At 54.0% G+C, this 15,084-nt stretch overlaps 1 protein-coding gene and 1 long non-coding RNA gene across 2 annotated transcripts in view; both read left to right on the top strand.

Moving 5' to 3' along the window:
• The first annotated feature begins 1,549 nt into the window (after window positions 1-1,549).
• On the top strand, window positions 1,550-12,078 carry LOC130846711 (uncharacterized). Its single transcript, XR_009051610.1, has 4 exons — window positions 1,550-1,604; window positions 6,940-7,230; window positions 10,948-11,066; window positions 12,012-12,078. It is a non-coding gene; the product is annotated as an uncharacterized LOC130846711 (long non-coding RNA).
• A 1,793-nt stretch (window positions 12,079-13,871) lies between these two features.
• Window positions 13,872-15,084, top strand: part of FGD3 (FYVE, RhoGEF and PH domain containing 3) — a 37,610-nt gene continuing 36,397 nt past the window's right edge. Inside the window, 4 exon segments of the mRNA XM_057725097.1 lie at window positions 13,872-13,944; window positions 13,946-14,035; window positions 14,037-14,263; window positions 14,265-14,376. Coding sequence (XP_057581080.1) covers window positions 13,909-13,944; window positions 13,946-14,035; window positions 14,037-14,263; window positions 14,265-14,376 — 465 coding nt within the window. The 5' untranslated portion in view covers window positions 13,872-13,908.

The raw sequence follows: 15,084 nt of genomic DNA, 5'->3' as shown, positions 1-15,084 counted from the left end.
GTGCTGGGGGTGGGGGCAGGCGTGGCCCTTCCCAGCCTGGGCTGCAAGCATTCAGCGGGTGTCTGCCGCAGGCCAGGCTCTCGTTCCTCACAAAAACTCCAACCACGTATCCTGTACTCTCTCCATCGTATGAGAAGAGCTGGAGCTCTGAGGGGCTCGGTGATGGGCGGGGCTCACACAGCCCGTGAGCCAGGATGTGAGGCCAGGCGCCCCTGGGACACAGGTGTCTTCTGTCCCCTGCTGGCTGGGCTGCTCTGAGTCCTCAGCGATGGCTGGGGGTCCGGGTGGAACTCGCTCGCACCTTGGCCCTCAGATTCCTGGAGGGAGGTGCACCCGTGGATCCTGGAGCTGGGCCTGGGTCCAGGGTGGCCGTACTCCTAAGGTCTGGCACAGGGTGGCTTTCACTGCCATTAGTCACGGAGGTGAGTGAGAGCCCATCGGTGTCTTAGTTGTAGACTTCTTCAGATCTTTGGTGGAAAGGAAGACTATCTGGAGGTGAAAGTGGGGAGCACCTCTCAGCCTACCCCCTCTCAAACAACTGGTAAATATTTAGAAGAACCAAGGAGGGAAGCAAGTCCCTTCTCCCGCTGGTGTGGTCATCACTGGGGAACTCACGGAGAAACGTGGCTGTGCGCTCTGCCAAGGGAGGGCCGTAGGGGCTGAAGAAAGTATCTCATTAACTGGCCCCTTTGATGACTTCACTTGTCACACACTCACATGACCCTGTGTGTGAGGTGCTGCCCCTGAGGGGGGCTCTCTGGTGACCCCCCCTGCGACAACAAGGAAATCAAGGCCCAGAGAAATCTCTCTGTTTTTTAAAAAGCATTTAAGGCTGGATGAAGAATCCATCATTTACACTGGGTCAGAATTTGTGGTCTAAAGCCTTGTTCGAATCCTGTATCTATAAATATTTACTTTCACCCTGAAAGTCATGGAGCCCTTCCTGTGGGTGCTGGGGGCTGGATTTGGCTGGAGCATCCGTTGTGGGAAAAAAGTCTTCTCAGGAAGTGGTGGGGGGGCGACGTCCCCCTGGGGAGCACCTTGAAATAATCCATTTTCAGCGGGACCTCTCAATTTCTCAACCATCTGTGGCCATGTTCACCACTCCTACCCAAGAAGACCTGAGGAAGCCTCTGGGGGCCCATTGGCCCTTTCTCTGATGCATGGGCCATGGCCTGTATGGTCTGGGGCCAGCCCCACCGCCCAGGCACTGAACCCGCTGGACGTCCCCTCCTCTGAGGGTCTGAGCCATGGGCACCCGGAGGTCTGCTGAGAAAAACCCGAAGAGGAAGAGGCAGGGTGGCTGCAGCCTCCACGCCCAGAGCCACGCAGGGGCTCCCAGAGCAGCCTGTTAAACTTTAAACCACCGCCGGCCACAGCGGGGCCAGCATGGCCTGGGCCTTGGATGGCGTTCCAGCCGGTTTGGGCTGTATTTTCGCAAATAAGGCAGGGGGATAACCAGTGCGCTTGGGTGTGTGATAGAGCGGAAGTGCAAAGGCGCCGTCGTTTGGGGACCCATATTGCGAAAACCAGCAAAAGGAAGTTGTGTTTTGGGGCTGCCTGAAGTCAGTCCTGGAGAGAAGTGTGTGCGCTGCTGAAGACAGGTGAGTGGGGCTGGCCCCAGGGTCCTCGCCAGCCCCGGAGCCCGTGCAGGTCCCGTGAGGGGCACTTTCGGGGTCAGGGGAAGTTCAGAGCAGGAGCTGTTTGGGGTCGGATGTCCTCGAGGCAGGAAGCTGCCGGGGCACCGAGTGGTGTCTTGTGTCCCTTTGTCTTCCTGTGGTGCCTCTGGCATGATTTGTAGCAAGTCAGGCTGTCGTGGGCGTCACATCGACCGGCAATCGAGCGCACCTGCCAGGACAGTGTCCGGTGTCACTGCGGTGGCTTAGACTCTAGGAAAGATGAACCCGAGGCCGGGGTCCCTGAGTAGGCTGGGCCTACGAAGGAGGGATGAGTGGTCCCGAACACTGTCCTTTCCACCTGGCGGGGCTCCAGAAGATTCCTCTGCCATCTGCATTTTAGGTACTGACAGACAGGGCCTGCCCATTGTGGTGCTACTAGGTGGGAAGGCTGAGCCCATCAGGGCTCCTCAGAGCCCCACACTGTGCCCAGACAGTGCAGGCTGGTGGCCTGGCCACCCGTGAGAGGCTCGCAGACTGGGGGAAGGTCCCGGGCGGCCACGGGGTACCAGAGGCAGCCGTGTTTGTGCCCATTGTACAGAGAGGACATGTCCTAGGGCACGACTGCACCCAGAGCACTTGGCTCCCAGGACCTTCTGGGGTGTGTAGTGTGGGGGTCCCTGTGATTTGCAGACAGTCAGCCTGCTTACAGCTTCTTGGGTAGGTGAGGTGCTGTGGAGTCCCCTTGGGAGGTGGAATGATGGGCCTGGGGTTTTCTGAGAACCCATTGGAGAGGAGAACTGACCACGGGGCAGCAGGTGGCTGGTGGCCTGGTGGTGCTCGTGGCTACTGGGACGTGTGGCTTGCAGCCCCTCCCCCAGCTCTGTGACTTTGGGCAGCTGCTTTGACTGCCTGGCTTTCCTGTCTGTGAAGTGGGATCTGAGTTTGCCAGGCTCCGGAGGTGAGCACAGCCCCTGGGAGGCTGGGTGTGCTCAGGACACCTCTGCTGTAATTCAGATTAGTCCTCAGACCAAGCCCAGGGTGACCTCGCTCCACCATTCTTTCAGGAGAGGAAACTGAGACCTACCCCTTTCTCCAGGCCATGGACTGCAAGCTGCCAAGCTGGGCTCAAACTCAAACCTTTGGAGCCTGACAGCTTGACTGGCAAGTGGCCCTGGGCTGGGTGGGGCCGGGTGCGGAAGGGAGGAAGTGGTTTGTCTCCAGCTGGGTGGTTGCAGGAGGCCAGAGGCCCTGGTTCCGCTCCCATGGCTGACGTCTGTCTCCGCCCAAAACCCAGCACCTCCTAATAGGCAGCGCCCTCCCCCCCACCAGAGCTGGACAGGACTGTATGTTCTGCATACACAGAAGCCTGGACTGCGGTGTGTCTGCTGTGGTTAGAGCTGAGATGAGATGCTGAGTGAGGTCCCAGAGGAAGAGTGAGGCTTTGCTGCCCAGAGCCCCTTGAGAACCTAGGGTGGTGGGTGTCCCTGAACTCAGAACAGTGATCACGGAAGAGTCGCTGATTCAGTGCCAGGACCACCTGCCTTGCTACATGCTTGCCCCCTGCTCCAAGTGGGCTCTGATGACCCCACTAACAGATGAGGAAACAGGTCGATGGAAAAGTGGGTGAACATGGGAGTAACAATGTAATCTTGGGGCAGTATTAGCCATAGCGCAGATGTGAAACCCAGACCTGAGTGGGCTGTCACTCATCTGCATGACCCCCTGGCTGCCCACAGCTGTGAGATCCATCCTGGCTTCAACCCCAGGCCCCATCCCTTCCCTCTCTGGGCTCACCCACCTAGGTACACAGCCAGCTCTTCAGATGGCCTGGGTCACTCTTGTTTGCTTTGTGCCCTTCCCTCTATCTGATGCTGTTCCCTCTGCCTGAGATGCTGTTCCCTCTTCCTGGGACACTGTTCCCTCTGTCTGCGATGCTGTTCCCTCTGTCTGAGACTTTGTTCCCTCTGTCTGAGATGCTGTTCCCTCTGTCTGCAGTGCTGTTCCCTCTGTCTGAGATGCTGTTCCCTCTGTCTGAGACTTTGTTCCCTCTGTCTGGGATGTCGTTTTCTCTATTGAGACATTCTTCCTCTGTCTGAAATGCTGTCCCCTCTGTCTGGGATGCTGTCCCCTCTGTCTGCAATGCTGTTCCCTCTGTCTGCAATGCTGTTCCCTCTGTCTGAGACTTTGTTCCCTCTGTCTGGGGCTTCGTTCCCTCTGCCTGGGATGCTGTTCCCTCTGTCTGCAATGCTATTCCCTCTGTCTGAGCCCCCATGTGTGGTGTGATGACTGGTCACCTATGTCCCCTGAGAAGTGGATGGTGACCGACCTTACACGTAAACTCTGGGAGTTTTGGTGGGGCCCACTTGGAGCCCTCGGTGTCCAGGACACAGAGTTCTTGCTAGTGCAGGTGTGTGGCTTTGGGAGGGTGAATCCACTGTCTAGGCCTCCCTTTCATTGTAACCACCTGACAGGGTCACTTTGCAGTTAGATGAGACGATGTGGGGCTGTCGGGTGATGGCCTGTAGGAGGTGGGGTTTTATCTGTAATCTTGATCTGCATTTTATGTTTTCAAAATCTGGACTCAGCCAGAGCACATTTTTGTATGGTTATGTAAAGTACATATTAGAAGGGAAATAAGACCACTTGAGATGCTGATTCAAAGTCATCTCTTCGCTGACTCACCGGACATGCTTACTGAGCCCTGCTGTCTGCCAGGTGGGGGGCCACGTGAAGGAGGTGAGGTTCCCACCTGTGTGGCCTGCAGCCAGTGGGGAGTGGAGGGGGGAGGTGTGGGTGAGCCTGGGGGAGGGGGGGGAAGGAGGAGGGGCGGCCTCAGCTGGGGAAGGCCTGTCACAGAGCAGGGAGTGAGCGCAGGGAGCTGGGCCAGGCTGTTCCTGCAGAAGGAGCGCCTTGCAGAGGCCCCTGCAGTGGCTCCGTGTGGAGGGGGCCGCAGAGTCACATCTGTGTTAAGGATTTCAGTGTCAGTTGGAAGCTGTTGGAAAGTTCTTCTCTGGTTTGTTTCATTACTTTTTTAAATAAAAATTTCAAAAATAGTCAGAAGCAGAGAGATGTATGTAGTGAGCCCAGGGTGCCCAACGGGAGAGGTCAAAATGGAATAAGGAGCCGCCTTGCCCCAGGCCGAGTGTGGGTCTGGGAGCCTGGGGTGCTGCTTGGGGAAAGAGAAACTCTTTTCCCAAAAACTTTATTACAAAACATTTGAAACATACAGCAAAGCTCCAAGAATTCTGCAGCGCCCACTCCTGAGATGCTACTTGCTTTATCACACATCTACCTGCCTATGCAAGGAAGGATTTATTTTTTATTTCAAAGGTGGTGATTTAATTTTCATCATTGCTTTTAATGTATGGCAATGCACAGTGTCTGTAGTGTTTATATTTATACTCCTAGATGACAGTAAAATAAAAACAGACACGAAATATGAAACAGAAATAAGTTTACAAAATTCAAAAATAGAAAAAAAAATAGGAAATAAAGAAAAATATTAAGTAAATACCTAAGTACAAAGACTAAGTAGAAACAGTGCAGGGACTTCCCTGTCGGTCCAACGGTTGACGCCTCGCTTCCAATGCAGGGGGCGCAGGTTGGATCCCCGGTCGGGGAACTAAGATCCCACATGCCACGCGGCGCAGACAAAACAATAAAGGGGAGAGAGAGAAAGAAACAGTGCAGTGGTCTGTCTCCCAGTCACACTCACCCTGCACACAGCGCAGCCCTACATGCAGCCCTTCTTGACATAGCCCCTTACACGGGACCCAGTGCATTTCTGGGCTTGCTTTCCCTGAGTTTCTGTCAGTCCAGCTCTGGGCACACGTCATCACCGCTGGGCTTATTGTGTGATTTCACCAACTCCTACCTAGCTGAGCAGGCCCTGTGTAAAGGGGCCTGGGAGCTTCAGGTGATGCTAACAGCTGAAGGCCATCAGCCTGGAGAAGTGTCCTGCCCGTGTTTGCCTGTTAGGGCCGCCAGAAACATCCAACGTGGCCAGTTGGGGGTAGAGTGTTGTGTGCTGCCTCATGCTTTAAGAACCTTTGCAGGACGGTTGTTGGGTCCAGTTTTGCAGACAAGGAAACTGCAGGTTTGGGGACACTGAGCTTGTCTCTGGTTACCAGGCCAGTAAATGGTAGAAACATCACTCTGGATGCAGGGCCTCAGGCCTGCTGTGCTGCTGCCTCCCCAGATCTATGGAGGAGGCCCGAGATGCGTCGTTCAATCCATGGGGGCTGTTGTGCCCCCTTTGACCCAAGCAGACAGCCTGGGGTCAGCGCAGGGAGGAGTCCAGGCAGGGCCTCTACTTAGCTGGACTTGTCCAAGCCTCCAGGAGGGGCAGGGTGTTCCAGCCCCCCCCAGCCCCCCCACCCCCCGCAGTGAGACACCTGTGGTCTCAGGAATGCACTCAACCAAGAAATTATCCTGCATTTTCCCCACAATCATTCACTGAGCCTCTCATAACGATACCCGTGCCCTCTGCTGGGCCACGAGCCGTCTCCGAGCCTCACCTCGTCCGGTGAGGGGCCCAAGACGGTCTGCAGGCCGGGGCCAGAGCGACGCAGAGCGTGGGCCACAGTCTGTTCAGGGCCCTGCCCTGGAGGCCACGTCTCCTGAGGAGCAGCGTGGGCAGTGCAGGGTGAGGCTGCCTCAGCCGCCGGGTGAGAGGGGTACAGGCGGCTCTGGCTGCGGGCCAGGCCTCGCCACAACCGCCCGCACGTCACCGCAGGCCTCGAGGCTTCCGGCTGGGTGTGGAGAAAAAGCGTTTGAGGCCCAGGGCGATAGGAATTCAGGGCAGGGAGGAAGCTTTCAGTGCTTCAAAACTCACGGCCACTTTGACCCTAATTAACAGCGCTTCTGACGTGACCCTTTCTGAAATGCATTCTTTTTTTAAAAACCTTTTTTTTGGTCCCCACGGTGGAAACATACCCACAACATGAAACGGACCATCTCAACCACTTGTAGGTGTACAGCTCAGTGGGGTTTAAGTGCATTCACACTGCTATGCGCTGTCGCCACCACGCACCTCCAGAATATTTTTATCACTCCAAAATGAAAATCTACTCCACGAAATCCTAACTCCCCACCCCAACTCTCAGCTCCCCCTTTCTACTTTCTGTCTCTATGATTTGACCACTCTGGGTGCCTAAGACAAGCAGAAACTTAATATTTGTCCTTCTGCGTCTGGCTTGTTTCACTCAGCGTGTCCTCAAGGTTCCGTCATGTTGAAGCACCTGTCAGAATGTCCCTCCTTTTTAAGCCCGAATAATACTCCATCGTATGTATTTACCACATTGTACCGGTTCATCTGCAGATGGACGTTCGGGCTGCTTCCACCTTTTGGCCACTGTGAGTAACGCTGCTGTGAGCCTTTGTTCACGTGTGAATGGGGTGCCAACATCTGTTTGAGTCTCTGCTTTCAACACTCCTGGGAGAAATGCGTTCTTGAGGACATAGGGGATTCGTGTTGGAATTTGGTGTTGCAACGCGTACAGCTTCCTCTGCAGCACACCTGGGAGCTGCAGGACCCCACCGCCCTCACGCCCCCGCTGTCCAGCCTGCGGGCCCTGCCCACTCACCAGTATCCCAGTGATCGAGCGGACAGGTAACGCTTGCTTCTTTTTTGTTTTTCTATAATTTCTAAGTTTTCTAAAAAAAGGACCCATCACTCAAGTGGTTAAAAAAAGATAACAGAAACTTTTTAGCCTGGTGGTGTGACCTGTTTGGGGAACCTCTGATGGGGGCATCCCAGCAAGCTGGGACGGTACTGTGTTCATCTGTCTCCTTTCCTCTGCACTCTGCTGGCCCCATCCCTCCCCGAGGTCCTATTGGCTCCCCTGAATTTTGAAGCATGGGACACCCCACAGTGTCTGTGCCCATCTCTGTGTCCTCAGCACACAGGATGGAGCCCGCAGACGGCACCAGCTGTCGCCGGAACACTTCCCGGGCTGAGGCCCCACATCGAGTATACTGCTTCTGGATTCCGACCCTGGAGCGCAGGCACCTCTGGGTCACGGGGCAGCTTTGCCGACATGCCGCTGATTGCTGCATGTGGCATGGCCAGCGCAGCCAGACCTTTGTCACTGCTGATACGGCCTCGTGGGTTTCTGCAGCTTCGTCTCCCAGCCTGCAAGCTGTGTGCAGATGTGTGCAGCACAGCAGTTTCTGGTCCTGCCCCGTGGTGCTTTCGGTATTGTTTGGGTTACCTCTTTCAGGTAACCAGCCAGCCAGACAGGGTGGGGTGAAGAGCAACCCAAGGGAGCAGCGTCATCACTTACGCGTCTGGGGCTGGGGGCGCGCATCTGGTGGCCCTCACTCAGGGTTTCTCTGGGACTGTCGCCAGTCAGGGCTGGAACTGTTTCAAAGGCTTCTTCTCGGGCTCACACATCCGATGGCTGCTGCTAGCTGTCAGCTGGGGCCCCATGTGCCAGGGCCACTAAGGCATGTCCGTGACAAGAGAGGGGAGCTCCCTGCCCACTCGGGGACTCCAAGGTACCAGGTGACAGGCGGCAAGTGAGATGGGCATAGTGGTGGTGTTAGTGGGGGGCTCTTGCACTGCTGCCAAGGTGGGGACATCCAGCGGCAGGTGGAGCAGACGTGTGGCCCATCTGCAGCCTATCCCTGCGTGTCTCAGGCAGCTCCCAGGTGGCTCAGGGACGCCAGGGCAGGGACCACAGCATTCATGCTGCCCCAGCCACTGGCCGCTGTGGATGGAGCCACTTAAATGGTCCGCAGTGCACTGGATAGCGGGGCACATTTAATTTCTCCCTATTTCTCCAGTCCCCACGCCTCCCCTAGCCGCAGATTTGGGGCCTTTGATGCTGGGTGGTGGCAGCCTCGGGTGTCAGGGGCCCTGGGCCCCGGCTGAGTTTGGCAGCAGGCTCAGCTCACCTAGGTGGGCTCTCTCAGCTCCAGGAGCCCAGGGTTTCTAAAGGGAGAGCTGAGTGGCTGGGAGGACAGAAGTGACAGATGCTCCTTGGCTCCTGCGTGGTGACACGTCCCTGGACTCAGGCATGTCAGAATGAGCCCAGAGCCCGGTCCAGGGGGTTCAGAGCAGCATGTGCAGTGGACCCAGCTCCTGGGTGCTGATTCCCCCAGGCCAGCATGGCCAGGGTCAGCCTTGGCACCCTTGTCTGAAACGTGGAATGCCGCCCACCTTGGTGACCGAGACTGAGCAAGCGTACAAAAGCGCTCACCCCTCTCCTGGCACATGGGGGGGGGGGGTGTAATTGGATGTATGTTTACATGAATTTGTGCATGGGTGCATGTTCATACGTATGTACACGTGTGGAGGCGTGTGTGTGGTTTCATGTGTGTACGGTGGACGCGTGCACGTGTGCGTCCTGTTCCCCAACCCTCCCCCAGCCCCCCACTCCTCTCAGTGTGGAGGGGAGGCTGGGACTGGACTGGCCTGGCCTGCCCTGCACTCACTTTGGCCTTGGAAAGGCAACAGGGGGACCAGTCCCGAGGTAAGCGAGGCTGCGGGCTGTGTCCTGAGGCTTCCGAAATCAGATCAGAGGGTGGTCTGATCTTTAGGCAGATTGCTCTGCAACCAGGATGTCCCTCTACCACACACTCTGCTCCCTGGAGGATGTCTTTATGCTGAGCCCTGAGCCTCCCAGTATGGCGGAGCACAGTTCAGCTGCCTTTGCACAAAAGCCCTTGGAAGATAAAGTGGTCTTGGGTAAAGGGCCTCCAGAGGAAGGGCACACTTCCTCCCCCTGACGGGGCGTCCAGGCAGGCCAGGTTGCTGCAGCCTCCCCAGGCTCTGGGCCTGCCACACCCCTCGCCACCATCCTCTCCGTGATGCACTGTTCCTTCTGTAACAAGGAAAATGACACTTGGTGAATGTCAGCAACTGACCAAGTTTGCACAACCCAGAGGTACCACCTTCCACGGGGTGTAATCAACATACAATTAACTGCATATGTTTAAAATGTACAGTTTGATGTTTCCACATACATACGTACACCTGTGAAAGGGTCGCCACTGTCAAGATGGTGAGCACACCTGTCGCGCCTTGAAGGCGTCCCTGTGTTCCGATGTAGCCCCCACACCACACCTTCCCCTCCTTCCAGACAGTATCCCGCGCTGCTTTCGGGCACCTCACGTTAGTGTACATTTCCTAGAATTCTATATAAGTGGGAAAAAGAGTAGGTACCTTTTTTGCTTTGTCTGTCTTCTTTCCCTTGGCATGATTATTTCTAGATTCATCCATGTTGGTGGGAAGTGATCCCTTTTCCCCTCAATGGTTGAAAGGTTTGTATAGAATTGGTATGAACTTTGGTCGTTATTTTTCTTAACTATTTTTCAAGCTCACTCCTTTTTTGAGGCTCTACATATATATTCTGCTACTTAAAGCTTTTCCACATCTCACGATTCATTCTCTCACTTTCATTTTAGATAGCTTCTATTGTCTCTCCAAACTCACTAATTTTTCTTCTACAATGTCTAATCTGCCATCAGTGCCTTCCAGTGGGTCTTGATCTCACACTTTGTGGTTTTCATCTCTAGAAATTGGCTATGCATCTTTTTTTATTCTCCATGTCTCTACTGACCTTTTGAAAATAATGCAAGTACTGTTGCTGCCTTTATCAAAATGCGAGTCAATTTCAACTCATGGACTTTTCCTCCTCCCTCTGGGTTGTGTATTCCCTGCTCTCTGTGTCTGGTCATTTTTGGCTGGATGCCAGACACTGTAAATCTCACTTTACTGGATGCTGAATATGTTTGTGCTCCTGTAATTTTCCTTGAGCGTTGTTTAGGAATGCAGTTAAGTTGCATGTAAACAGATGGACCTTCCTGTTAAAATTCATCCATATGTGTTAGGTGAGACCTGAGCAGAGCTCACTCTGGGGCTTATTAAGCCCCACACTGAGGCAAGACCCTTTCTAGTTCTTTAACTCCCTGTGGATCTTGGGGTTTCCAGTCTGGCTAGTGGAAAATGGCACATTCCCTGCCCTGTGTGAGCACCAGGTGACCTTCCCTCTGACCCTCTCAAGTAGTTCTTTCTCCAGCCTTGTCGTTTCCTCACACATGCACTGAGCCATCCTCGAGGGTCCTCGGCAGCTCTCTGTGCTCTCTCTGTGTAGCTTTCTCTAGTGCTCTGTCCTGTGACCTCCAGCTGCCTTCATGTTCCTGGACTCCCAGCTCTGTCTTCTCACTCAGGGGTCTACCTGGGATCCCCCTTCTCCAGGCAGGAAGCTGGGGTGACAGAGGGCTCCCTGCACTTGTTCCTACCTTTCAGAAGCACTGCAATTTGCTCCCTGGTGTCTCCCAAGCTATTGTTTCATATGTTTTATCCATGATTTGGTTGTTTCAGGTGAGAGAGTAGCTCCAGTTTCTGTTATTCCATCTTGTCCAGAAGCAGGAATCCCTGAGGTGTGACTGCAGCAGGCTCCACCTGGCACCAGACAGCTGTACTGGACACACCAAAGCTGAGTGCGTGATCTGCATTCCATCTGCTGGCATATTTTTACTGCTGTGTCATGTCTGATTTCTGGAAAATGGAGTTTATCTCCTGTGCTATGAGAAGAATGCAGCAAAGCATGCATTTTCTGTTTAGAAATCTTGATATTTCTCCCCATTAAGCTCTTTAAGGATGTGACAGTAGCCAATACTAAATGTGCACCCTGCACTGGTTTTGGTGTCACTTAAAGGAAGGTCCACGCAGAAGAAATCTGACTGAGTTGGAAGGCAAGAGCGCAGGAGACTATCACAGGGGCTGGAGTTGGTGCCTGGCTCTGGGGCCTCAGTGGCCCTCAAGGCCACGTGCGTGCAGAGGTAGTCACTTCTTTGCACACTCTGTCCGGAGGCGCTACTGCTGCATGGGTGGTCAAGGGTCAGGCTTCGGGACAAATTTTTGGTTGTGTTGGGGGGAGAGGAAACTGCGTCTCCACCACCAATGGGTCTTTCTTTTGTTTAGCAAGGGAGGAAGGGAATGTGTGAAGAAGCCACTGGCAGCAGAGCTGAGTGAGTGTGAGCTCAGGGAGTGCGTGTGTCTGGGAGGGCACATGGAGATGCCCACCAGCTCTCCTCAGATGCAGCACTGCACACTCAAGGGGACCCTTTCTCCTTATGTCATTGCATGACTGGGGACAAGCTCGATTCTGGCCCCAGTCTTCAGCCGGGCCCTAGAAGCTGCTGCAAGCCATGGCCATTTCCGTAGGTGCCCCCCCACCCCGCCCCCGGGCTGGGGACCAGGACTCAGCCATGCTCCATCCATCCACGGGCCTCAGTGACCTGTCTGGGGGGTCTCTGCACTGAGTAGTGGCATGGAGCTGCCCTTCCATCTTCTCCCCTTGAGCACTGGGCCTGCCACCCAGGCTGCTCCAAGTGCCAGTGAGAAGGTGGTTTTCATTCTGCTCTCATGTTTTTTTTTTCCAGAACCTCCTGAACGGCTCCACTTCAAAACTGCTGGGCAAGAAAAAGATTTTCAGCAAATCGCCCCAGCCCCGTGCAAGGCCTGGGCTGGCCCACCCAAACGACCTGGGACACAGCCAGCAGGGAGCCTGGCACCCAGCCTCCCACCTCAGTGCCCTTGCAGACCCTGACAGCCTCCGGTAACCCACCTATTGCCTGGGAAGATGGGACCGCCGCTTCTGGTCTCTGTTCTCCTCTGCAGCTCCGCTTGTGGGTTCCAGTGGAAGATTTGGGGGAATGTCTAGTCTCACCTTTGACCCTCTCTGGGCACCCACCTAGACTGACACTTGAAGGTGCCTTTCCTCCACAAGTGTTTCCAGAAGTACCATATGAGGGCATGAAGTAGCTCCAGTGCCCAGCAGGAGGAGGAATTTGAGACCAAGATCCAGCCTCCTCAGCCCCTAGGTCTCTGGAAAGTGTCAGGTCACCTGTCAGAATATTGACAGTGATATTGAGGGAGGGTCTTGATGGGGATCCTGCCCCATCTCAGAGCTACATCGTAGGATAGGGCACGTGGATGCCAAAGCACAGTGCAGACCAGATCCACTGGGCTCTGTTATCACGTGATAACCACTACAGTTATCGCTATTGTTTTATGCATATACGTTGAATTCATTGAGGAGCCGGTAGCTTCACACTACAGGATTCATTCCTCCCTCTCCTTTCTTTTTCTTTCACTCTCTCTTCCTTTCTTCCTGTCTGTCTGTCTGTCTGTCTTTCTTTCTTTTTCTTCCTTCCTTTCTTTCTTTCTTTCTTTCTTTCTTTCTTTCTTTCTTTCTTTCCTTCCTTCCTTCCTTCCTTCCTTCCTTCCTTCCTTCCTTCCTTCCTTCCTTCCTTCCTTCCTTCTTTCTTTCTTTCTTTCTTTCTTTCTTTCTTTCTTTCTTTCTTTCTTTCTTTCTTTCTTTCTTTCCTTCCTTCCTTCCTTCCTTTCTCTCTCTCTCTTTCTTTCTTTCTGTCTTTCTTCCTTTTTCTTTTCTTCCTTCCTTCCTTTCTTTCTCTCTCTCTCTTTCTTTCTTTCATTTCTTTCTTTTTCTCTCTTTCTTTTTCTTTTTCTCTCTTTCTCTCTTTCTTTCTCTTTCTTTCTTTCTTCTCTTCTTTCTTTCTTTTTTCTTTCTTTCTTTCTTTCCTTTCTTTCTTTCTTTCTCTCTCTCTCTTTCTTTCTTTTTGTCTCTTTCTCTCTTTCTTTCTCTTTCTTTCTTTCTTTTTTCTTTCTTTCTTACTTTCCTTTCTTTCTTTCTTTCTTTCTTTCTTTCTTTCTTTCTTTCTTTCTTTCTTTCCTTCCTTCCTTCCTTCCTTTCTTTCTGTCTTTCTGTCTTTCTTACTTTTTCTTTTCTTCCTTCCTTTCTTTCTTTCTTTCTCTCTCTTTCTTTCTCTCTCTCTTTCTTTCTCTCTCTCTTTCTTTCTTTTTCTCTCTTTCTCTCTTCTTTCTTTCCTTTCTTTCTTTCTTCCTTCCTTCCTTCCTTCCTTCCTTCCTTCCTTCCTTCCTTCCTTTCTTTCTTTCTTTCTTTCTTTCTTTCTTTCTTTCTTTCTTTCTCTTTCTTTCTTTCTTTCTTTCCTTCTCACTCTCTCCCTCCCTCCTTCCCTCTCTCTCTTCCCTCTTTTTTTCAATGAAGAAATTTATATTTAAAATAAAATGCTTGCCATTTGCCATTGCCCGAGAGCCTGCCTAGTCACGACCCAGCTGAGGCTGACCAGGGCGTTCACGTTCACACACAGCCCCAGCCCCCCTCCTCCATGTTGACTTTCTCCAAAGGGCCTCACCTGGGGGCTGGTCCACGGCCCTGCTGGCATTGACTGTGCTCATTTCTCCCTGACAGGAAGCCCTCGGCCAACCCCTTGGTCAGAGAGCTCAACGTTGAGGATGGAGCCAGGAGGGGGGTCCTCAGCACCCCCGGCCCCCCATTGCCACCCTGGGGGAGCCAGATGTTGGGCCTAGCAGCTCCTGCCTGGAGCATCCAAGTACAGACCCGGGGAAGCTCTGCGCGCTCCCCTGCTGGGCCTGGAGCCCACGGCGGGGACCCTGCCTCTGGTGGAGCTCTGGCAGCCAGGCCTCTGCAGTGGACATGGGTTGAGCCCAGTGGCGGCACTAAGATCCCTAACCGGGACAGCGGGATAGACAGCCCCTCCTGCAGCGTGGTCAGTGAGCACTTCTCCTGCGAGGAGGGCAGCGAGGCGGGCCGAGGCCCCACCATCAGAGGGCTGCACCTGGAGACCAGCCCCTAGGGGTGAGGCCCCCCAGGAGGAGGCTGACAGCGATGTGGGTGAGGGCAGCAGTGAGGAGCCGGACCCCGAGATCAGCCCCTCAGGGGCCGACACAGATCCAGCCAAGGTAGGCCCCCTTCCTGTCCCGGGTGTCAGGCTGCAGCGCTCTCCTCCGAGGGTACTTGAGGTTTACGGCGCCATGGCCTGGTGCCAGTAGCGGGCTGCACACTCAGGCACTGCGCTCAGAAGAAGCCCCCCACGATGGGTTGGTGGGCAGGCCCTGGGGAGGGACCACCCAGGCAGGGCTCTCCCTGACATATCAGACAACGATCTCACCCCCAGGCCTTAGTTCCACAGCCACACAGTGGCACGGGGACCCCACCCCAGGGTGGCTGTGGCGGTCAGTCTTAGCGGGAGCAGTGCTGCCACCAGCACTCTTCGTCAATTGATTGCTGCCTGCCTGGCAGATCCCCCGTGAGGAAGGCAGTGTGCTTGTCACCTTATTTTATTTTTAATTTTATATTTATTTATTTATTATTTTTTTAATTTATTGGCTGCGTTGGGTCTTTGTTGCTGTACATGGGCCTTCTGTAGTTGCGGAGAGTGGGGTCTACTCTTCGTTGCAGTGCGCGAGCTCCTCATTGTAGTGGCTTCTCTTGTTGCAGAGCATGGGCTCTAGGTGCGTGGGCTTCAGTATTTGTGGCACATGGGCTCAGTAGTTGTGACAACACAGGCTTAGGTGTTCCGCAGCATGTGGGATCTTCCCGGGACCAGGGCTTGAACCTGTGTCCCTTGCATTGGCAGGCAGATTCCTTTTTTTTTTTTTTTTTAATGA

This window comes from Hippopotamus amphibius, chromosome 2 (assembly GCF_030028045.1).
Source record: "Hippopotamus amphibius kiboko isolate mHipAmp2 chromosome 2, mHipAmp2.hap2, whole genome shotgun sequence".
Taxonomy (NCBI): Eukaryota; Metazoa; Chordata; class Mammalia; order Artiodactyla; family Hippopotamidae; genus Hippopotamus; species Hippopotamus amphibius.
This window is presented reverse-complemented; position numbering and strand designations above follow the sequence as displayed.